We start from the raw sequence: 24,588 nt of genomic DNA, 5'->3' as shown, positions 1-24,588 counted from the left end.
TCAGCCACATTTTATACACTCATGCTCATAAATTAAGGATAATTGCAGAATGTGGTGCCACACAACGTGGCATTTCACAAAATTGGTGCCAATAGAATAGACACATAGGCAACACTGACGTCACAGATATGTAAGTTCACGATATTGGTGATAAGTTGAGAAAACTGTCCTGAAACACATGTGCTACAAAACGCCACTGTTTCCTGCGCATGTACCCCGACATCAATATGGGATATAATCACCACACACACGTACACAGGCCGCACAACGGGTTGGTATACTCTGGATCAGGTGGTCGAGCAGCTGCTGGGGTATAGCCCCCCATTCTTGCACCAGTGCCTGTCGGAGCTTCTGAAGTGTCGTAGGGTTTGAAGACGTGCAGCGATACATCAACCCAGAGCTTCCCAGATGTGCTCGATGGGGTTTAGGTCTGAAGAACAGGCAGGCCACTCCATTCGCCTGATATCTTCTGTTTCAAGGTACTCCACCACGATGGCAGCTCGGTGGTGCCGTGCATTATCATCCACCAGGGGGATGGTGGGACCCACTGTACCGCTGAAAAGCTGGACATACTGGTCCAAAATGACGTCCTGATACACCTGACCTTTTACAGCTCCTCTGTCAAAGACATGCGGGAGTCTACGTGCACCAATCATAATCCCACCCCACACCATCAAACCACGACTTCCATACAGGTCCCTTTCAAGGACATTTAGGGGTTGGTATCTGGTACCTGGTTCACGCCAGATGAAAACGCGGCGGTAATCACTGTTCAGACTATACCTGGACTCGTCTGTGAACATAACCTTGGACCACTGTTCCAATGACCATGTACTATGTTCTTGACGCGAGGCTTTACGGGCTCTCCTGTGACCAGCGGTCAGTGGAATGCACCTTGAAGGTCTCTGGACGAATAAACCATGTCTGTTTAGTCGTCTGTAGACTGTGTGTCTGGAGACAACTGTTCCAATGGCTGCGGTAAGGTCCCGAGCAAGGCTACCTGCAGTACTCCGTGGCCGCCTGCAGACACTGATGGTGAGATATCGGTCTTCTTGTGGTGTTGGACACTGTGGAAGTCCGGTACTGTAGCGCCTGGACACGTTTCCTGTCTGCTGGAATCGTTGCCGTAATCTTGAGATCACTCTTTGTGGCATACAGAGAGCCTGTGCTACGACCTGCTGTGTTTGACCAGCTTCCAGTCGCCCTGGTATTCTACCCCTCATAACGGGGTCAATATGTGTTCCTTGAGCCATTTTCAACACACAGTCACCATTAACACGTCTGAAAACGTCTGCACACTTACTCGCTGCACCGTGCTCTGACATGCACCAACATACCTCTGCTATGTGGACTGCTGCCAGCGCCACCATGCGACGACCGCAGGTCAAATGCACTGCATGGTCATACCCCGAGGTGATTTAAACCTGCAAACTTCCCACCAGAGCGTTGATTCATCATGTATCAGCATTATCCTTAATTTGTGAACACGAGTGTAGTAGTTTCTTAAGAATTTAGTTTTTCTGTGCAATAACAAAGAAAAATTCTTACAGAGACAACAACATTTTAAAATCAGCGTAATTTTGATTGACGCTGGGGAATTCGACCGTACGCTAAGGAAGTTGGCGTTTATCTCAGAGGCAGGTACAATAGGGTGGTAGGGAATGTGGGTGAGGGAGGGGAGGAATGTTTCATTGTTCCAGTAGTGGCAACTTGCAGGCGTGCAAGATTCATACCGATCAGCTCCATGGTATAAATTCTGGTTCAGAAGTAACATGGATTCGTGAACCACATTTTAGAGACGGACGTCTTCAAATGCAGTACCTATTTGACCAAAAAATACAAAATTAAGTTAACGACTAAGTGATTAAAAGAAGTATGATATTCAAATCATTTAGGAAACATTTCAAAAGCAGAAATGGAAAAGGTTCTAAATACCAAATCTCAAATTTATCAGGAGAATCAAAAAGCACTGTATCAGTTTTTGTACAGTACTTATTTGTATCCAAAGTATTGACAAGATATTCGCATACTACAGATCAGACAAATTAGAAAATAATTTATTAAGATCGTTCGAAATGCCACACTAGGAAACTGACTTAATCTATGTGCCAAAAAGAAAGTTTTTGCTTCAAGTGCCATTAGGCTAATACAGATGCACTACATTTCATTTGTGGTAATACAAGTACAGAAATGAAGCGGTAATATTTTAACTGGCTGAACAGCGGTCAACAAAAACCATGCACCGTTTCTTTTAAATTTGTTACAACAGTAAAACATAAATAAAAAAAGGTCTCTCAGTGCTGACTTCCATTTGTTACAAAACACTGTTCTTGAGATCAGAGGGTGTGAAGTTTACTGTGGGATTTTCCATGCTGTAGAGGAAGAAACAGCATCATCGTCAACAGGTGTTTCAGCTTTGCAACTGATAAATATAGCTGGTTCTTCAGATGAAGCACAGAATGGCAAGCATCTACCATAGTCTTTCCTCTTTCGAATACATTGACATTTTTCTACTCTTACACTGTTACACAGTAAACATTTTTATATAGGTTTTTGGGCAGGATGAGTATGAGACACATTGCTCATAGTACATTCGGAGGTCTTACAGATCTCCATAGATAATGTTCTGGCAGTGATTTGTAGGGACTGGAATTATATAGAATGGGTTCATAGCTGCAGTGTGGTAGAGAGCTGGTGTTGAGTGAAAGGATACTGCACCATAAATTTTTTAACATATTTATTAAAGACACAAACCAATTTGTTAAAACACAGAAAATGATACAAGACAAGCTGAGCAGCTACTCCAAGGATTAATCGAATTAATTTCCAAGAACACAACTGTTGGAGGACATTACATAACTGTTAGAAAAAAATTAATGAAGTTAAAAAAATTGTGAGAACATTGAGTTTAAAAAACACCATATTTTCTTGCAGATCGATGCGTAAGTTGCGAACGGCTCAACCAAGGGCTGACATCAAGTAGATGTTAGTAGTAGGATGAAGAGGGCATCAGGCCATTTTGTTACTGCCAGTTGCCTACACCAGGGGCAAGTATATATTTAGGGACAAACCTATTGTTCTGTTCCATGTCAACCCTTAACCTATTGTTCTCTTTTGATTGAGAGGTCCTTAAGCTATTGTTCTACTAAGTGGATTATGGCCCCTCTGGATAATCCATCCTTCTGAGAAACCCTCCCCTACCCCTCTCCCTCACCCCCCTCCCTCACTGATACAAGCACACTTTGGGTATCAAATTATTGGCTAATTAATTAAATCGATAAAATTAATTGTCCAACAATGTACAGGAGTCAAATAGGGCACTTAAAATACTCACTTTCACCTTCTCCATAGTAAAGCTGCACCGATCCCCCAACAGTCACTTCACGAACCCCTGCTGTCGTGGGCAAGATCAGACAGGTTGGCGCATTATTTGTACCTAACTGCCCATCACAGGCTGAGCTAATCCCCGAATTCAAGTTGCTGAAGCCTCGTGGCCACTCCTGCCGCTAACCACAGTGCATGTAAAGCAAGCAGCTGCTGCCTGGATTTATACAGTGCCTCCAACCAATTCCACTCCGAAATTGACACGCCAGTTTAAAAAATCCACCTTACCCAATCTGATATGGCAACATTCTTGACTGCACACCTCAAATTTCTCACACTAAATGCAAATTTCCTCTTTTTATACGAGTTATTTTCGAAGACAGAAGAAATCGGATCACATACACGTTTTCACATCTCAAAACTATCGTTACTTCTGTAACAGTATGGCATGGCTACATTTCCTCTAAGTTTTCTCTCATCAGGTAAAAAAATCTATCCTAATCAGCTTAATATCTACTACATGCTGCATCACAGCACTAGAATATTAAAATGATTTTTGGTTCATGATAGTGCTAAGATCTACCTCTGTCTCAGGACGTCTTTTCACTTTCGAACTCTCACAAAGTAACCAAATGCTTCGCCATATATGAAGTCTACAAGAAGTTTCAAATATCAGGTTTATACTACATACCACTTTATAAATTCGGTAGTACATCTGACATTATTATGATGGTCGTCTCTCCATGTGTAGTAGGGATATTGAAATTTTTTTAACAGAAAAGATGTCTGATTACCACTCCCAAATCATATCAGTGGTACCCTAGCCACCTCCTCATCTCCTGCACCTACCATGTGGTATGTCATTGATACCAAAGCGATATGCCAATTAATTAAATTGGTCAAGAGAGTCGCCTTGCATGGTGAGTTACTTTTCTTTTCAGCAGTCAGAGCACACTCGCCAGTAGCTAAAATGGGAAATCCTGGAGAGAAGATGATGTTCATTCCAAGGAACACCACTGAGAACCGACATTTGAAGCTGAATGCAGAAGGATTCTACCGCTGGCAACATACATTTCGGATAAGGACTGTGGTATTAAAAACACTATTACAATGACTATGTTACTGTCACTCTGCATAGAAGAAATGTACAAAAGCCTAGGCCCAGTACACTGGCTTTTCAGATCTATAGTATTAAATTGTTTGGCAGAAATACTGTCTGTGATTTGAAATCAAGTCTTTCCATTCAATCACATACTTGCATTGGATCCTATGGAGATATCGTACAGTTTCTGGTGAATCATATTCATATTACACTCATATCGCAAATAGAGTCACCATTTTGGACCTGTCTCCTAAGGACCCCATACAGAAAAACTCCAGTGTGGTTTTAGATAGTCCCTCTGCATGTTTTAACTCTTCCTCTATCTTGCCCTCCCTTCTACTTTGTCGAAGTGATCATGCCAACTTAAATCAGAACTGACCAGAAGTTGGAGTGCATTACATGTAAGACCTTCTGCATCCGATGCAGAAATGGGGCGAACTGAGCTAATGTGACAGAACTGTGTTTTGACTAATTGGTGGAAATGATAACATGTCAAAGCTCCGCCAACGCCAAACAAAGCATTCTCCTGAAGCCCGATGTAGTAGAAAAAACATTATGAGCAATTACAGTGGTATTTGTTGTTGGGAAAATTATGAAGAGCCTAGATCATATGAGAACTGGAGGAAGGATGAGAATTTTGCTACTACATTGTGGTATATCTACAAACTACATACAGGTACTGCAATCTGAAGGAGATCTGCATCCCTCATGGTGCATTCATATCTGTCACACAAACATTCTCTCTGTCCTCATTATTTTGTGCCAGTCAACAGAGAAAAACTATGAACTATAAAATCTCTGCTACTGTCACCCAGTAGATAAATCGATAAGATGTTACCGCATCCATCTCTTCTGATATATTGAAAACAAATACTGTCAACGTGCTGAAATCAAGCGTATGTGGTGATCCTATGAAATAAACAAGTACTGGTCTCCAGAATGAAATTTTCACTCTGCAGTGGAGTGTGCGCTGATATGAAATTTCCTGGCAGATTAAAACAGGGAGTGGCCTCTTGAGAGAGACAGAGACAGAAAGTGAGTGTGGATTCCCGATCAACAAAATGCCGTCACTGGATGCGTTGTTTGGGAACCACAAGATCAAAAGGGGGCTGATATCCAGTCTGTGGTCGGCGGTATTTAGTAACGTGATCTGTAGTTAGGACACTGGGCGGTTCTGACATACGTGGAGACACTGATGACAGAAACACAGGTGGGAGACCACAACTAGTGGTTACTATACCACACTTCATTCCATTCCTCAGTGATTGCAGTTATTACGTCATGGGAATGGGGTATGTGGTGCAGATGTGAGTTGTACCCAAGTGGGGGTTTAAATGAAGAATATGCATCAATATGATATTGACTTGAGTTGAATCATGCTGTGAGATCCTTCCTGTCTAGCATGGAGTGAGTCCTTTTCCTGACAATTTTTTCTTGGAGGGGTGGGGTGGAAGCTGGGTGAGGGATGGAGCCATGGTGTGGACGTCCTCTGGTGGTGGCACTGTGCACTAGCTCTGTCAATCCTTGCATGTCAAAGTGAGTACACACACGAAAATATTCCAATAAGACGACACCTCCAATCTGCAGCAGTGTGATTACAAAAATAGGACATGTAGTTGTTGGATGTGACCTTTTCCCACAAAATGAAAGATATCCAACCTCTGAGAATTGAATTTTTTGAACAGACTGTATATCCTTTTGCTATGTAATTGACATTTATTTGAATTTGTGAGAGGTGGAGGGGTTAATTAACTGATTGATTTAAATAACTGGTCAGTTAATTTGATATCAAAAGTATGCTTGTATTGGCGAACGAGAGGGGTGGGGGAGGGTGGTAGGGAGGGTTTTTCAGAAGGACTGATTATCAACAGAACAATAACTTAGGGACCTGTCACTCAAAAGAGAACAATAGGTTATGGGCTATCATGGAACAGAACAATACGTTTGCCCTGAATGTGTGTTTGCTCCTGATGTAGTCAACCTGCACCAACGAAGTGGCCTGATGCCCACTTTACTCTACTACTGGTGGTTTGACGAGTTTTGTAGGAATCAGGAACCAACGGATGCTATACACGAGATGCTCCTGCACCCAGTTCTCTGAGGTGGGAGACACAAACCCAACACAGCACCACAGTTGACTCTGGCATCTTGCAAACTCAGATGCCGATAGCAAGTCTGGTGCTGTGCATTGTGCGGAGGTAGCTTTTTCAATGACTAATCTTTATGGCTGCAGCTGACCATCAGTCCAACTGAAACTGCAGTGACTGAAAACGCAACTTTTAGCAGAGGGCCAAGGATACTGATTTTAGGGCATTTACTGCATCCGCTGTCTAACGCACTGCTCAACAACCTGACACTTCGAATGCGCACCTTGGATGCAACACCACATAAATGCTAGCCCACAGACCTGCACTCTGCAAGCGACAAATCGCTCTAAAAGCTGTTGTGGCCGGAGAGGCTAATAACAAGCTGGAAATGTAGATGTCAAAAGGCGCCCACATAGCACTATAGCTTCACCTGAGTCAATCTTGCATGAATATTGTGGAACAAACGAGTTTCTGACTTTTCTTCGTTTCTTTATAATTGGAAAATTTCTGTCAGAGGTAAATGAGCTGTGTTCACTCAAAAAAAAAAAAAAATGCGTGTTATCTTTTGAAACCACTCCAGATTAAATGGAGATCTTGATGCTTATCAATTGGAACTGAATTGGGGAGCATTGCTGGCCATGAAGACCGTATACCAGTGTCTGATACTTGGACCGAGTCTAGGGACATACAGCAGAGTACAGAGAACACAACGGTACTGAAAACGCGTTTTGTGAAAAAATGGCATTTAGAACGTTTACCATTTCCACTCTTCCTTTGCGATCGTGTCTTGGTAGGGGCTTGTATTGTTAGTCAACAAACAGATTCTAATGATACTTAGATACTGTATCTTTTGTGCAAACACACACTTTCTTAAATGGAACAATGCTTAGGGACATTAACAAACTAAAAGTCGGATAAATTAGAATGTCAGTGGTGTTTCTCACAGGATTCTAGTGCGAGTCGTTTACGAGATATTGTATTTTGAAAAGTTTCCACACCAACACTTGTTTGTGCCATTCAACCTTTGTTGTTGCGAGGTACAATGTAATGTTTGCTTACCGGTGTGCTTGTGTGTTCCTCAAGTACATTGCGACTTGCTAGTCAGTCAGTGTGCCACAGTCCAAGCAGTAACTCGTGAGTAGGCAGTGGGATTTATCAATACAGAAAAAGCCGACATACCCATGGTGTATGGAGAGTCTAGGAAGAATGGAGTTCGTTCTTGTACAATGTATGCAGCATGATGTCCCAATAGAAGTCAACCATTTGTGCAATTATGTACCAGTCTCTTCAGCTGGTAATGTGAAAGTGGTAGTGTAACACCTAGACAACGTAAAAGAAGTAAACAACTGGCAACAGAAGAGAGGGGAATTAGTGTTCTTGCTGCTGTTGCAGTTGGTCTTCATGATAAGCATGAGGAAGTGGAATTAGTAAGGCAACTATCCTGCACATTCTCCATCGGCGTAGGTTCCATACCTATCACATCTCTCTCCATGAAGAGCTGCATGGAGACGTTTATAAGAATTTTGTTAACTCCTTTTTTATACAGGATAGTCTATATGTATCATGTATCTAGTTTAGTTACGAAGCCACCTTTAGTGACCATGGCCAGGTGAACTGCCTATATATATTCTATTGATCTGTTGACTATCCCTGTTGGCTTCGCCAGGTGGAACTTCCTCGTCCATTGAGTGTAAACGTGTGGTGTGGTATGCGAAACTATCAGCCCACCCCCCCGTTTTTCATAGATGGAACCCTGAACGTGCACAGGTACTGCAGCCTCATAACAGAACATCTTCACAGATGCTAGAAGACATTCCTCTGCAGACTACGAGGAACCTGTGGTATCAATGTGAAGGCTGTCCAGCGCATAGTGCACGAAGTACTAAAGCACATCTCCACGAATTGTTTCCAAATTATTCGACTGGAAGCAAAGCAACTGTGACTTGGCTGGTATTTTCCACGTATTTGAGGCCTGTAGAATTTTTCTGTGGGGAAAAGCTAAAAGACGCTTTCCACAAGAGCATACCAACTACACCCGATGAGAAGAAACTACTTATCACTGCAGCCTGCTCGGACATCTCCGCTGAAATGCTGGCATATATCATATGTGCAGCAGTCGTTTCATTTTCGTGTATTGGCGCTGTCGGTTGTTATTTTCAATACAACGTGTGATGGTCAGTTGTTTCATTACTGGACGGAATCCACATAACTAGTGTATGCACTTGTGTTTTATTTTACTGTTTGCTACCACAGGTACTACCGAGCGAGGTGGCATAGTGGTTAGCACATTGGACTCGCATTCGGGAGGACGACGGTTCAATCCCGCGTCTGGCCATCCTGATTTAGGTTTTCCGTGATTTCCCTAAATCACTCCAGGCAAATGCCGGGAAGGTTCCTTTCAAAGGGCACGGCCGACTTCCTTCCCCACCCTTCCCTAATCCGATGAGACCGATGACCTCGCTGTCTGGTCTCCACCTCCAAGCAACCAACCAACCAACCACAGGTACTGCACAAGTGTCGGTGTACGAAATTTTCAAAATACGATATCTCGTCAACAACTAGCACTAGAATCCTGCAGCAAACACCACTGACATTTTAACTTACCCTACTTTTAGCCTGGCAATGGCCTTGCCGCAGTAGATACACCGGTTTCCGTCAGATCACCGAAGTTAAGCGCTGTTGGGCGTGGCTGGCACTTTGATGGGTGACCATCTGGGCCACCACGCGCTGTTGCCATTTTTCGGGGTGCACTCAGCCTAGTGATGTCCATTGAGGAACTACTCGACCGAATAGTAGCGGCTCCGGTCAAAGAAAACTATCATAACGACTGTGAGAGGGGTGTGCTGACCACATGCCCCTCCTATCCGCATCCTCAGCTGAGGATGACACGGCGGTCGGATGGTCACGATGGGCCACCTGTGGCCTGAAGACGGAGTGCTACTTTTATCCTGTTAATGTCAGTAGTCATTGTTCCATTTAAAAAGTGTATGAATGTACAAAAATGCACTTTCTATGTATTATTACAATGTGTTTATTGGCTAGCAATACGAGCTCTGACTACTAATGCATTCTGTGCAAACCGCACATCAATAGGAGTTTCCACTTCCGCAGTAGTTGGGGTGAAAGTTTTAGGTGATTTGCCCTATATTTTTCATGATGGAAAGAATAGAAAACGAGGTAAGAAGCATACTGAGCCGGCCGCTGTGACCGAGCGGTTCTAGGTGCTTCAATACGGAACCGCGCTGCTGCTACAGTCGCACGTTCGAATCCTGCCTCGGGCATGGGTGTGTGTGATGTCCTTAGTTAGGTTTAAGTAGTTCTAAGTCTAGGGAACTGATGACCTCAGATGTTAAGTCCCATAGAGCTTAGAGCCATTTGAACCATTTGAAACATGTTGTTGTGGTCTTCAGACCTGAGACTGGTTTGATGCAGCTCTTCATGCTACTCTATCCTGTGCAAGCTTCTTCATGTCCCAGTACCTACTGCAGCCTACCTCCTTCTGAATCTGCTTAGTGTATTCATCTCTTGGTCTCCCTCTACGGTTTTTACCCTCCACGCTGCCCTCCAGTACTAAACTGGTGATCCCTTGATGCCTCAGAACATGTCCTAGCAACCGATCCCTTCTTCTAGTCAAGTTGTGCTACAAACTCCTCCCCAATTCTATTCAATACCTCCTCATTAGTTATGTGATCTACCCATCTAACCCTCAGCATTCTTCTGTAGCACCACATTTCGAAAGCTTCTATTCTCTTCTTGTCTAAACTATATATCGTCCATGTTTCACTTCCATACATGGCTACACTCCATACAAATACTTTCAGAAACGACTTCCTGACACTTAAATCTATACTCGATGTTAACAAATTTTTCTTCTTCAGAAACACTTTCCTTGCCGTTGCCAGTCTACATTTTATATCCTCTCTACTTCTACCATCATCACTTATTTTGCTCCCAAATAGCAAAACTCCTGTACTACTGTAAGTGTCTCATTTCTTAATCTAATTCCGGCAGCATCACCCGATTTAATTCGACTATATTCCATTATCCTCGTTTTGCTTTTGTTGATGTTCATCTTATATCCTCCTTTCAAGACACAGTCCATTCCGTTCAACTGCTCTTCCAAGTCCTTTGCTGTCTCTGACAGAATTACAATGTCATTGGCGAACCTCAAAGTTTTTATTTCTTCTTCACGGATTTTAATACCTACTCCAAAGTTTTCTTTTGTTTCCTTTACTGCTTGCTCAATATACAGATTGAATAACATCGGGGATAGGCTACAACCCTGTCTCACTCCCTTCCCAACCACTGCTTCCCTTTCATGCCCCTCGACTCTTAACACTGCCATCTGGTTTCTGTACAAATTGTAAATAGCCTTTCGCTCCCTGTATTTTACGCCTGCCACCTTCAGAATTTGAAAGAGTATTCCAGTCAACATGGTCAAAAGCTTTCTCTAAGTCTACAAATGCTAGAAACCTAGGTTTGTCTTTGCTGAATCTTTCTTCTAAGCATTTGAAGCATACTGAAAGAATTAGGACAGAGAGAATAGTTATACATCTTAAAGACAATAGACCTACAGGAAAGAGAGATACTGGAAGACCAAGGAAAAAGTGGCTCTTTTGAAGACGTAACAGACTATAAGCCTCCTTGAAATGAAGCAGAAGAAGAAGAAGAAGAAGAAAACGAAGAAGAAGAGTTCGCCATTGGACTTGGGTAGAGCGGGCTGAGTTCCCGCTGTTGCTCTCACCCTGGCTTGCGTGTAGGCGTTGATGCGGCCCACGGATCCAGTGGGCGGCAGCGCTCCCCCCTCGCCCTTGGTGATTCCGGCTATGGGGAGCACCTCTGAAGTGCCGTACCACTGAGCCATGCGCAGGCCCAGCCGTTCGTGCAGCAGCGCCGCCTTGCTCGAGTCCAGCGTGGAGCCCGAACTGACCGGGAAGCGCAGCGACCGGAACTGCTCGTGGGTCGAGTCCTCCATCTTCGTCAACCGCGTCCACACGTGCGGCGGGGTCAGCACGGTCGTTGCCTACCAGCACGCCAGCGTAAGACATCAACAGGCGCTGCCACATGTCACTAATACACTAAGGTGATAGAAGTCGTGGAATAGCGATAAGTACATACACAGATGGCAGTGGTAGCGTGTAGACAAGGTATGAAGGGGCAGCGCATTGACGGAGCTGTCATTTATACTCGCGTCATTCATAAGAAAATGTTTGCGACGGGGTTACTGCTGCAGGACGGCAATTAACGGACTTGGAACGATTCAAATGGTTCAAATGGCTCTGAGCACTATGGGACTCAACTGCTGTGGTCATCAGTCCCCTAGAACTTAGAACTACTTAAACCTAACTAACCTAAGGACATCGCACACACCCATGCCCGAGGCAGGATTCGAACCTGCGACCGTAGCAGCAGCACGGCTCCGGACTGGAGCGCCTAGGACCGCACGGCCACCACGGCCGGCACTTGGAACGCGGAATGGCAGTTCGAGCTACACACATGGGACATTCCATTGTGGAAATTATTGGAGAATTCAATGTTTCGAGATCCACAGTGTCGAGAGTGTGCGGAGAATACCAGATTTTAAGCCGACAGCCTTCACTTAACGACCGAGAGCAGCGATGTTCGCGTAGGAGTGTCAGTGCTAACAGACAAGCAACACTGCAAGAAATAACCGAAAAAATCAATGTGGGACGTTTGAGAAACGTATCCGTTGGGACGGCGTGGCGAAATTTGGCGTTAATAGGCTTTGGCAGCCAACGACTGACGCAAGGGTGATTCCTAACACCACCTCTCCTAGGTGCATGACCATATAGGTAGGACCATAGAAGATTGGAAACTGTGGCCTGGTCTAATGAGTCCCGATTTCAGTTAGTAAGGTCCGATGGCAGACTTCGAGTGCGACACAGACTCCACGAAGCCATGGACCCAAGTTGTCAAAAAAGCACTGTGCAAGCTGCTAGTGGCTGCACAATGGTGTGGGCGCCGCGCGGGATTAGCCGAGTGGTCTCAGGCGCTGCAGTCATGCACTGTGCGGCTGGTCCCGGCGGAGGTTCGAGCCTCCCTCGGGCATGGGTGTGTGTGTGTTTGTCCTTAGGATGATTTAGGTTAAGTAGCGTGTAAGCTTAGGGACTGATGGCCTTAGCAGTTAAGTCCCATAAGATTTCACATGCAATGGTGTGGGCTGTGTTTATAAGAAACTAACTGGGTCCTCTGGTCCAACTGAACCGAACATTGACTGGAAATTTTTATGTTCGGCTACTTGGAGACCATTGGACTTCATGAATTTTTATGGAAGGCAATGCCCATGTCATCGGGCCAAATCTCTTCCCGAGTGATTTGAGGAACATTGTGGACAATTCTAACGATTGATTTGACGACACAAATCACCCAACATGAAATTATCGAATATTTATCGGACATAATCGAGGAGTCAGTTCGTTCACAACATCCTGCACCGGCAACTCTTTCGGAATTATGGACGGCTTTAGAGGCAGCGTGTGTCAATATTTCTGCAAGGGACTTCCGAAGACCTGAGTTCGTGCCACTTCGAGTTAGTGTACTGCACTGGGCTAAAGGAGATCTGACCTCCGACACGATATTAGGAGGTATTCCATGACTGGCCACGTCAGTGTAGGTACACGTTGTGGTATAATTTCGTAAACGAGTATCGATTAAAATCGAACGCGATACCTAGCAACAGACACCTTGTCTCTGACCTAAATTGATATTACGGAAATTCTTCTTAGGGTTCCCTATCTTAATTGGTGAAAACTTAACGGTTATAGGATGGTTTTGTTGTCCATCTGACTGTCAGACTATTAAGAGCCCTTTTCGTTAGGAATGGGTGCATGGATCAAGCTGAAATTTATGTTACTTACTAAGGCCTAAGATCCTGTGGTAGTGTAAAAGATTTAAACTTCTCAGTCAATGCAGTTAAAAAATATGGCCATCTATGTCACATATTTTGGCACCTGAAAACTTACTTGTCAAATACTATAGGGTACTTTCCGTTGACCTAGAAACATGAAATTTGACAAGAAACAGGGTTTCACAGTTTAATTAAAGGAAAAAATCTGAAAATTGTCAGATTATAATTATATCATATAAAAATATCGTTCTGCCGTTGAACTTACATTGCATTCGTCATACGTAAAAAGCATAACAGGGAAATATTACTGCACGACAACGAAAAATTTAAATTGTTGTCGTGTAACAGCAATGAAATAAAATGTTTTATGAAATCTTTTCTCATTACCTACATAAACAGAAGTCAACTACTCGGTTCTTTTTTATGTCCAGGTTAATCTCAAGAATTATTGTAGAGATTTTGATATGATCTTGGAATTCCTGGAACTGAAATCTTGTCAGTACTGATATCGATGACAGGAAACTATCGTCGAAAAACTCGATTCCAGTGATGGATAAACGATCTGTAAGTGTACATAATTAAGTCTGTACAAGACGCTCAGTGCGTGCGTCTTCCTTGAACTTGTCCAATTTTTTTTAATACGTCATACATGTTTGTAAGAGCAGCACAACATCGAGAGTTGCTTTCTGATATCTCAGATACCACACAATCCTTCGGAAATGGTATTTTAGGCTTCCTGTAAGAAACCTATATTTAAAATGTTGAAACCAGTTAAATTCATTACCTCATGTGTCACTACCATGATTTGTGGATTTGTAACAGCTAAAGATCTGAATTGGATAATAATTTTCATGGGAGACCTACCTATTTGGTTAATCCCAAAAATAACATTGGCCTATTAACAAAAGATGTTATGAAGTAACAATGAAATTAAATGGAACGGCTGTTTTGAAAAGGAACGTTAGTTCAAATAATACTAGACAATGAAAGATCGAGTTTTACACATGCAACTGTAACTCAAGTGCAATAGGTGAATTAATATTAGTAAATTATTAATCATGATATTAAAGTCGCTAAAACTTCAGAAAAATTGCAAACTCTCCAAATCTAAGGCAAGTTTTGGAATCAGCACAAAATTACCTTTAAGATGAGACATTTTACTCATCATTTCATAGTCGTTTGAAATTTCATAAATGATCAGTGAGGTGGTCGCAATCGATTTCGCGTGCCTTGATTTCTGGTATTATTTACTGGCGCTACTATTGGCAGCTCGAATCGATTGTAGCTTTTCGCTAATTATCTCTGGCCAGGCGACTCGTAAAATAGGCCTTGAGCAGCGAAGGTGGGGCAGTGAGAGCGAGGCAGCGAGTGACAGCTGACTGGAGGCCTGGGCCGAGTTCCAGACGTAGTGGGTTAATTCACCGTTAGCTCTGTAGCACATTGTTGGGGACGTGCTTACCAATTCATAGGATTCCACTCTTTGATGCACATTTGAAGTTTTAATTTCACTTGCTTTGGCGTCAAAATCGGAAAGTTACGATGAGCAGTGAGTTTACATTATCTGTTCGAAGTCGTTTTGTACACTCATTGTCAACAGATATTTGGAAAAAAGTGCTTTACAATCTAGCTAATCAAAATGATAAGGAAACAGTGAGATGTCTGCTGGACGCTGATGGAAATTAAATAAAGCCTCTCCCTGGTTGACATTTTTATACAAACACGATTTTTGTTTTTAAATTCCGCTACAGATTTCACGTAGGCATCATGTTCTGCCAACTTGCGATGGAGAGGATGTCTATGAACCATTTTTCTATTTGAGAAGGCCTTAGTTCACCGAACACTGAATGTAGAAGCTAAACAGCCCGTAGTCAAATCTTCTGCCAATCGGTGGTCAGAGTAGTCAAATTGTGGTTAGCTCGATATATCACGAGCTCGACATACCACCTCAAACTATCCCAGAAGAATCACCCTACTAAAGGATTGCAATCTCCAGAGACGAGCTTCTTTTGCCAAAGGTTAGCTATTACAACTGAAGACTGTGCCACCAAAGCATGTGCACAGAAAATGTGGGCCCGAAGTCCAAGTAAGCGAGATCTATTCACTGTCGAGTCCCGTCTATGACGAGTTTTCAGTCATTTCCCATGGGAGCCATTGTAACAGTACTAGACATAACACGCATCTATCGCAGATGTAAACACTTGGGTAGTCGAGAGAGAGCTGTGTGGGTGGTCATTCTTCGCACTGCTCATGGTTAGTAAGAACTTGCATAAGAACACAAACTTTGTCAGAATGAGTTCATGGAGAGAACTAAAGGAACGGAGTCACAAGATCGGATATGCCATCATAGCGATTTCACGTAAGTTATATAGATCTACTGTTAATTGTCTTCTTCTGGCAAACAAGGCACTGTCCTCACTCTTATAAATTGAAAGTATTAAACACTGTAGAGTGTCAACTCTAAAGTGCCTTTGAATTTAATAATGGAAAAAGAATTAAAGATAAAATCTGAAAATTCTAGCCGGCCCTTGTGGCCGAGCGGTTCTAGGCGCTTAAGTCCGGAACCACGCTGCTGCCACGGTCGCAGGTTGGAATCCTGCCTCGGGCATGGATGTGTGTGATGTCCTTATGATAGTTAGGTTTAAGTAGTTCTAAGTCTAGGGGACTGATGACCTCAGATGTTAAGTCCCACAGTGCTCAGAGCTTTTTGAACTATTTTTTTTTTTTTTGAAAATTGTAGACTTGATGCATGTGGTGTAATATTTCGCAGCCTGATACTCATGAAAAACGGGTTCCAATTAAGCCGCGCTTGGATGTATTGAGACTTCCCTGAAAGCTACAGAAGATGGATGTATACTGTTTAACTGAAGTGTTTGCTCCGCTCTGAAAGGGGTGTCCCGTTTAGAGGCGTAACTGACAAATAAGGGATGCAACGCTCTCCACGGGCCTGAGAAAACTGAGTGAAGGCTTAAAGGCATTTTTGTTTGTCTGCAGTGTTCTCGATGGCTCAGAAATACAGAGAAACTACTGCAGGAATCCTCCGTGGTTTTCACAGGAAAATCCGGAATGTAAGCCACTAGGGACCCAGAGACCAATGGCGATAGATGCAGCAATGCAGACGAAACAGTGTGACAACATTGCGAGAGTTCCCCCTTGTTACACTCGCTGACCAAGGATTCTCAAAGTAAGATCGGAAAGTTTGGTATCCTGTATGGAAACTAGCAGGGGTGGTCGCCCAGCGTTGATCGTTCATTGGATGACATTACAAACTGATTCCGCCATTGACATAGATGATGATATGGAAAATTCAGACCTGACGAAGGGTGGGGGCAGAGGGGGGGGGGGGGGGGGTGGGCGGCGCGAACACGGTATCAACCTAGGTATCATTCAAACAGACTGATCCATCAGTTGGAGAGCAGTGAAATGATTCTGGGGCTCTTTTGGTTAAGGAGTGGGAAATTGGATTCGAGGATCCTGAGAGAAATCGGAGGACTTACATACTGATTTTGTTTTCTGGAAGCGTGACAGCCTATTTTCTACTCAGTTTTCAGACTGAGTCTGATCAGTGCATTCGTTGCAACGTCTATTTTCACTCTGTGAGACATTCATTTCCCATTCTGTATCATACAGTCTTTCTTGTGGTCTGATACTTGCATTTGACCACAGCTTCCAAATACAACGCTGACACTATGCCTACGTCCAATTACTACTGCCGTGAGCGTGTTGGGAGCCGGAAAGTGTCTACTCGACACTGCAAGGCCAATAGCATCACACTGGCTGCCGGGTAGCATGCTACCTGGAGTGGGGGGAAGTAAGCTGTGAGGGCAGAAGGGCATGAAGATTGAAGCTGCTGCCTATCAATCGATGACCGCGCAGCACCACAAGAGATCTAACAGCGGTCAGCACACGGCGCCGACATTACACAAACCACCTATGCCTTTATGTAACGCAGATATTGTCACATGGCTAATTGTCGCTCCGCTCCCCTTCGACCCCGTTCATGCACAATTACTGAGTCAAACCTATGCCTAGTCAAATCGGACCTAATTTTAATTTCGTTTTGATTGTTTAGAAGATATGGTGTGACACATCACTTTCATTTCCACGAATTATGTCCGCTTTTTAAAAAAAAGGAATTTTCTTGTTGGTGTTGTGGACGTCTGCGACCGGTCTTCCAAGCGCGGTATTTTTGGCATTCTCTGTGCATGTACAGTATGCTGGGGTGACCGCAACATGTGTGCAAAACGGGGCGGTGGCAGCGATATTACGGCGTGTTGATGCACTTGCTGCAGCCAGAGATTACTGCATGCCACTGGCACCCAGCCTAGGAGATACGCTCTGGTCCATGGAACCAACACGATTTGGAACATTGTTGTTAACGTCTCTGATGTTAAGTCAGTCGTTGCTTGACAGTAATGACGTACGAGAGATGATGTAACAACTCATACTGTGTAACTTGATCTTGGAGGCAACTTTTAAATGCAACATACAGGTTGTAACGGGAATTTAATATATTACAAAGAAGAAGAGTTCTCGGTTATTGAGTAATTGCTAGTTTTATAAGTAAATTTTCAGGCTGACACAGCAGTGGAGGAAAAGGAATCTGTAGCCCAGATATCTGAACAACGGCTACTTCTGGAAGTGATTTCAGGTGTACGAAAGTGAAACTGATAATCTGCAGTCACCGGAAACTACACGCAAATACACTGAAGCGCTAAAGAAACTGGTTTAGGCATGCGTATTCAAATACAGAGGTATATAAACAGGCAGAATACGGTGCTGCGGTGTGCAACGCCTATGTAAGACAACAAGCGTATCGCGCAGATGTTAGATTCGTTACTGTTGCTACAATGGCAGATTATCAAGATTTAAGTTAGTTTGAACGTGGTGTTTTAGTCGGCGCACAAGCGATGGGACCTAACATTTCTGAGGTTGCGATGAAGTGGGGATTTTCCCGTACGACCATTTCACGAGTGTACTGTGAATGTCAGGAATCCTGTAAAACATTAAAGCTCCGACATCGCTGCGGTCGGAAAACGATCCTGCAAGAACGGGACCAACGACGACTGAAGAGAATCGATCAACGTGACAGAAGTGCAACCCTTCTGCAAATGCTGGACCATCAACAAGTGTTAGCGTGCGAACCATTCAACGAAACATCAGCGATATGGGCTTTCGGAGCCAAAGGACCACTTGTGTACCCGTGATGACTGGACGGCACAAAGCTTTATGCCCCGCCTGGGCCCATCAACACCGACATTGGTCTTCTGATGACTGGAAATTAGTTGCTTGGTCGGATGAGTATCTTTTCAAATTGTATCGAGCGGATGGACATGTACGGGTACGGAGACAACCTCATGAATTCGTGGACCATGCATGACGGAAGGGGACTCTTAAAGCTGGTGCATGCTCTGTAATGGTGTGGGGCGTGTGCAGTTGGAGTGATATGGGACCCCTGATATGTCTAGATACGACTCTGACAGGTGACACGTTCGTAAGCATCCTGTCTGATCACCTGCACCCATTCATGTGCATCGTGCATTCCGACGGACTTGGGCAATTACAGCAGAACAATGCGACACCACACACGTACAGCGTTGCTAAAGAGTGGCTCCAGGAACACTCTTCTGAGTTTAAACACTTCCACTGGAACCCAAACTCCCCAGACATCAACGAGCATATCTGGGATGCCTTGCAATGTGCTGTTCTGGAGAGATCTCCACCTCGTCGTACTCCTACGCATTTATGGACAACCCTGCAGGGTTGATGGTGTCAGTTCCCTGCAGCACTACTTCAGACATTAGTGAAGTCCATGCCACATTGTGTTGAGGCACTTCTGCGTGCTCGCGATGGCCCTACATGATATTGGGGAGGTGTACCAGTTGCTTTGTCTCTTCAGAACATACAGACGCATGTAACACTGTAAATATTGTTGTAGTAACTGTTACCATGATTTAACCTTACTTTAAATTTTTACAATATTTTTGGTGCCTAATATGGAGCATTTTCTTTTCAGTTCCTCAGTTCATCACATTTTCGTGCCGAGCGTGGGGCCTTTTCAGATTCTTTCAATGTGTTAGGATAGTAATCATAATAAGGTGTTATTTATTACTAAGATATCTATGAAAATAGAAATTATTTGTAACAAGCTATGATACGAAACAGAAGGGCTGAAAGTGCATAAGCACCCTCTGCTGCTTCGGATCGCATTCGAATTTCGTTGAATGGTTTCGAAAGGTCCCTATTGTTTCCACCCTATATACCAAACGGCGCTCTAAATGGATTCGATCTCGTTCTGTGTGACTGCTAGTCCGCGATGTCCTTAAAGAGGGTCTGAACCGTCCTGAGGGCCTCAGCAGTGTCTGCGGTTGTCAAAAACGTAGTCCTTTTGCTCGTCACACTGCAACTGTCGCTTTTGACCGCGAACTGTGTAGTAATCAACGCACCAAGAACATGCGTCGTTTCATTGACGCCATTTAAGCCACCCCATAAGATCTCTTTTTGTGTAGTTGCACGTTCTGGTACAGTGGAGTAGGGAATGCCATGAACAACATAATAGGAATCCTGAGCGGTGGTGGGTGAGTGTTGGAGTGGGGGTGCGTCTGAAGATAACTTTTTTATCTTTTTCTTGAACAACTCGAAAAACGCAGCATCCAGCGAAAACGCAACCCTGTACAAAAACTAAATTAAATTTCCTACAAAATAGGTCCTATTCATTTTTATTTAGGACTTTATGCAAAGAGCGAGAGTACACTCAAAATCTGGCACAAAGTGTATGCACTGTAGCTTAGGTAGTTTTTGTAGTCCAAATGGAAGTAGTTTCCAGACCAGAAGTGTAGTATATCAAATTACTGTACGTCATTGTGGTATGTTATAAACAGTTACTGTTTACATCCTGTATTTCCGCTGTTGATCTGAAAAGAAAAAGTACAATTTTAGAAGCCCAGTCAACAGTTCACTCAAAAGTTCCTGAACATTACATCTCGTCCTTTGACATCGGATCGTACGTTGGTGGTGATCATGGGAGTCGCATAAGCTGTGGGTCTTCAGCCACCACTTGCACAGAGTGGATCGCAAAGTGACTCAGGAGTCACTCTCTTCCCAATGGCTCACTGGTCTCCTCCTCCCCCCCCCCTTTTTCCCCTCAGCAGGAACAGTTAGGCTCACTGCACCCCATGGAGCGGTTCCCAAAGTGACTCAGGAAACACACTGCTCTCTTGGCTCACTCCCAGATTCAGCTAGCTGTTTGTTTTCTTGGCTCAGTGGCTCCCATCTGAGTTCAGATCTGCTGGATACAATTCTTTGTAGTAATAATGGTACGCACATTACATAATTATTTTTGCATATATCATAGTGCATGTATATATCAGTTCGTTTTGTTTTTATTTTTTTATTTATTTAACCTGATCAGATTAATGCCTTCAGGATACCTCTTAAATCTAACCAGGATTTTGTACTTACTTACAGAACACATTAAATCACAGTTACTTAAAGATATGCATTTTTTAAATATGAAGTGTCTTCTCTGTGCATGTACAGGCATTTTTTTTGCCCACTTGGTTAAAACTACTGATCTCTCCACCTTTTCTTCAGTCTTCCTGAAGGTCTTCTGCCCACTGGATTATAATTCACCATTAATTCTGATATTCTGTCATCTTCCATTTTTATAATATACTCTTAGTCTCTTCAGTGAAATATGTTTTCCTTAATGTGCTCATTTAAGATTTTATGCCCAGTTCTTCTCTGATGTCAGCATTCGTCCTGTCAATGTGTACCTAGCTACTTTCCTTAGGAGTCACATCTCCAACGTTTGTATTCTGCGATCATTTCTTTTTGTTACAGTCCATTCCCATGTCAGAGTTGATACTGACAAAGTTTTGTAAAATTTAGATGCAGTTTCCTTTCTTACTTTAATTTTGATGGATCTACAGATTATTCTTTTGTTGTGACTGAATCTTTCTCCCCTCGAATGTCCATTTCTGTCATGTATGGGACTGTATTTCGTAAGATGCTGAGCGAGTTTACTTTATCTATTTTCTGATCGTTTATTATTATTTTAGTCATAATTTGCTCCAGGTCATTGAAAGCTATTATTTTTGTTTTCTTTGTAGACACTGATTATGTAATTTAACTGTTGTGGATAAAATACCCTGCCAGAAAAATACCTTAGTACACCCATTTAGAGGTTTCCAATTCACTCATGATCTATTGTTACAACAGTGCATGTGGAGTACATGAAATGATTATATTTACAAACTAGCACAAGCGGTTATGAGGTACCAGGTATCGCACCCCAAACCATGAGAGCTGGGATGGGTCCAGTGCGTCTTGGACAAGTACACTCTATGAGACAGTACCCACCATGTCTACATAGTGCACACAAACGACTATCATTTGCATGCAGGCAGAATCTGCTTTTATCGCTGAAGACCTTGGCGCGCCTTTCCATATTGCAAGTGATCCTCCAACGACATCAGTCGAGCCATGCTGTGGCACGAGTGGAAGATAGGCTAGAGGTGTGCATGCCCATAGTCTCACTGCTAATAACAGGTTCACAACAGTTCGTATTAACACATGTGGGTCCACAAGCCCTCTTATTTGTGCTGTGGTAGCTGTATGATGTACCACTGCTTTCCTTACAATATGACAATCCTGACAGGTGTCTGTGCTGCTTGGTCGTCCAGAATCTCGTCTGTGTGTTCATGTGACCACTGATTCCAGCATCGTTGCATAAGTGACGCAGCACATCCAACTTACGTGACAACTCTGCAAAAGGGCCATGGCATTACTCGGAAGGCCAAAATTTGATCCCTATCACACTCGCTAAGTTGGCTGTAGAAAGCACGAGTGTGTCTCCATGGCTTGGCTGTCTGATTGCTTCATACATTTGCACCACACTGAGCCTCCTGACTGTCAGCAGTTACTATTAAAGGGTAGACACAGTAGCGCTCTGTCACCTATGCCATTACGCTACCTGTTTGTTGACAGCGTTGAAACTATTATCATCTCACAGGTGACATATGCTGTCATCATATGAAAATCAACGTTGTCTTTCCTGGTGCACTAATTTTCTTTTTCCTGGCAGTATATGAGCAGCTGTTTGGAGTTCTCACCTGCGAGGAACTGACAAACCTGGGATGTACAGTGGTTGTCAAACTAGACAAATATTAATCTGAAGCACGTTTGTTAGAAACAGCGGTCACAAACTAGTGGGAAACCGGAAAATTTCAGTACCAAACGATATACCAATTAATTCTGAAAATATTATGTATCCATATAGATCAGTGCCCTGTGAGCATATCTTTTCAAAATATGGAGTAATGTGGACCAAGAAAAGTATCTGATTCTGTTTAAGTAAAAATGGACTATCTTGATCATATTGAGACCACAACTGATATTAATATCGATGATTAATGAAAACCACCTCAGCTTTAATACAGCAGACTGTTTCTAGAGTCGCTTTGGGATCTCTCCTTGTTAAGGGAGTGACAATCGAGTCGCTTCTCGATCCACTCCACGCTTGCTGTGGCTAAAGATCAAAGCTATTGTGACTCAATTATTGCCAACAACATACAATACCAAGTCAGAGGAAGAGAAGTAACAATTCACTTAAAAGTTTATAAACATTAATTGGTATTCTGAAATATGATTTTTTCTATTCAGATCAAGAGTGGAAATACAGGGTGGAAATGATAACTATTTACAATGCACCATAGTGACATGGAGGAAGTTGAGATAAACAGTTTGATCCGACGCACTTCTGGTCTATCAGTTTGGAAAACTATCTCAAAATAGACTACAAAATCTACCTAAGCTACAGATTATGCACTTTGTTCAAGATTTTCAGTGTTCTCCCACTCTCCTTGCAGAAATTATTAGTCCTAGATAAAAATGATTAGAACCTGTTTCGTAGGAAATTTAATGTAGTTAAATTTTGTACTGCGATTCGTTTCCACTAGAGGCTGCGTTTATCGAGTTCTTCAAGAAAAATGTAAAAAGTTACCTTCAAATGGTCCCCCACTCCCATACTCACCCCCCCCCCTTTTTTAAGGATTTCTAGCATGTGGTTTTCATCAACCATTAACATAAAATTTAAAAAACCTTCATCAGAATGATTTCTGGCTGGTGAAAGAAAAACAATACGGGCAAAATGAGCAAATCAGAATTTTAAGTTACATATTGGAATGTTGCAAAGTTATGACATCTACATAAGTATATAATGGATGAATTAACCTTTCACTGTTGTCCATTGAAACAACACCCATGTTAATAACATGTGTTTTATTGAAAATGCTTTCTAAGAGATCCACATTATAAAAATTGGAGGCATTACTTTTCAGCACGCCCTCTTAGTTTAAAGGCTTATTCACTGACAGTTAATTTAAGAGGGCACATATAAAATTTCAGAAAGTAAAAGTGTTGTTACAATATGACTATAGAAATTAATTGTATGACTGAGTAAAATGAAATGACTATTAAATGTCATTATATATTCATAGTTTTGTGGACTAAAGAAAGGAATTGACAGTTTATGCTGATATAAGTTATTAGGAAATTTTAACTACTCTGGAGATAAAAAGCAGACAGAAATAACACATAATATCTATAAAAATCACACAAAAGTAACAGAAGAGGAAGATCCGGAAGGGTAAGTTCAAAATTCCAAGGTTCTAAGAAAGGCTAACAGCTCATTATTTTTATTACTTGAAGTTGTAAGTGAAAATACCAACGAAGAAAGTGTTAGAAAAATCTGGGAACAATGAAAGTGCAAGGAGGACATAATCTAAAAATTAATAGACGACTTAGTCCTTTAGTCAGAGGATTTTTAAGAAACTATTTGAAAATTGGGGCGATATAATCAAGAAATGAAAAATTCTAGTAATTAGGAATCGATGTAGCCAGAGACGACTGAAGCTAGGAACGAGAATGAGCAATACGGTTAATTGTAGTAAAACACTAACATAAAATATTTTAGTGGCTAAACTGGTTCGGAATGACCAGTCATTGTTAACAGCACGTCAATAACTCGTGACCTGAGGCTGTGTGAAAAATTGTTGTGACATGCCATCTTCGCGGGGCTCCGAGCATTAGACTCGAACAAATTGAGATGACCAAATCAATGGAGACATCAGAAACAGTTGGCATAAGTAAAAGTAGTATGGCTCACCAGAATAAATCTAGGTCTGAAAATTTGAATTATGAGAAAGTGG

At 42.7% G+C, this 24,588-nt stretch overlaps 1 protein-coding gene and 1 pseudogene across 2 annotated transcripts in view; one reads left to right on the top strand and one right to left on the bottom strand.

The window, feature by feature from the left end:
- The window catches only part of LOC124622456 (probable 4-coumarate--CoA ligase 1), a 169,579-nt gene that overhangs the window by 18,260 nt on the left and 126,731 nt on the right, over positions 1-24,588 (bottom strand). For both annotated transcript variants that reach the window (XM_047148160.1, XM_047148158.1), the window contains exon 6: positions 11,258-11,536. In XM_047148160.1, the coding sequence (XP_047004116.1) occupies positions 11,258-11,536 (279 nt within the window). The remainder of the gene's footprint in view (positions 1-11,257; positions 11,537-24,588) is intronic.
- On the top strand, positions 9,132-9,249 carry LOC124623343 (annotated as a pseudogene).

This window comes from Schistocerca americana, chromosome 7, assembly GCF_021461395.2.
Source record: "Schistocerca americana isolate TAMUIC-IGC-003095 chromosome 7, iqSchAmer2.1, whole genome shotgun sequence".
Lineage (NCBI taxonomy): Eukaryota > Metazoa > Arthropoda > Insecta > Orthoptera > Acrididae > Schistocerca > Schistocerca americana.
This window is presented reverse-complemented; position numbering and strand designations above follow the sequence as displayed.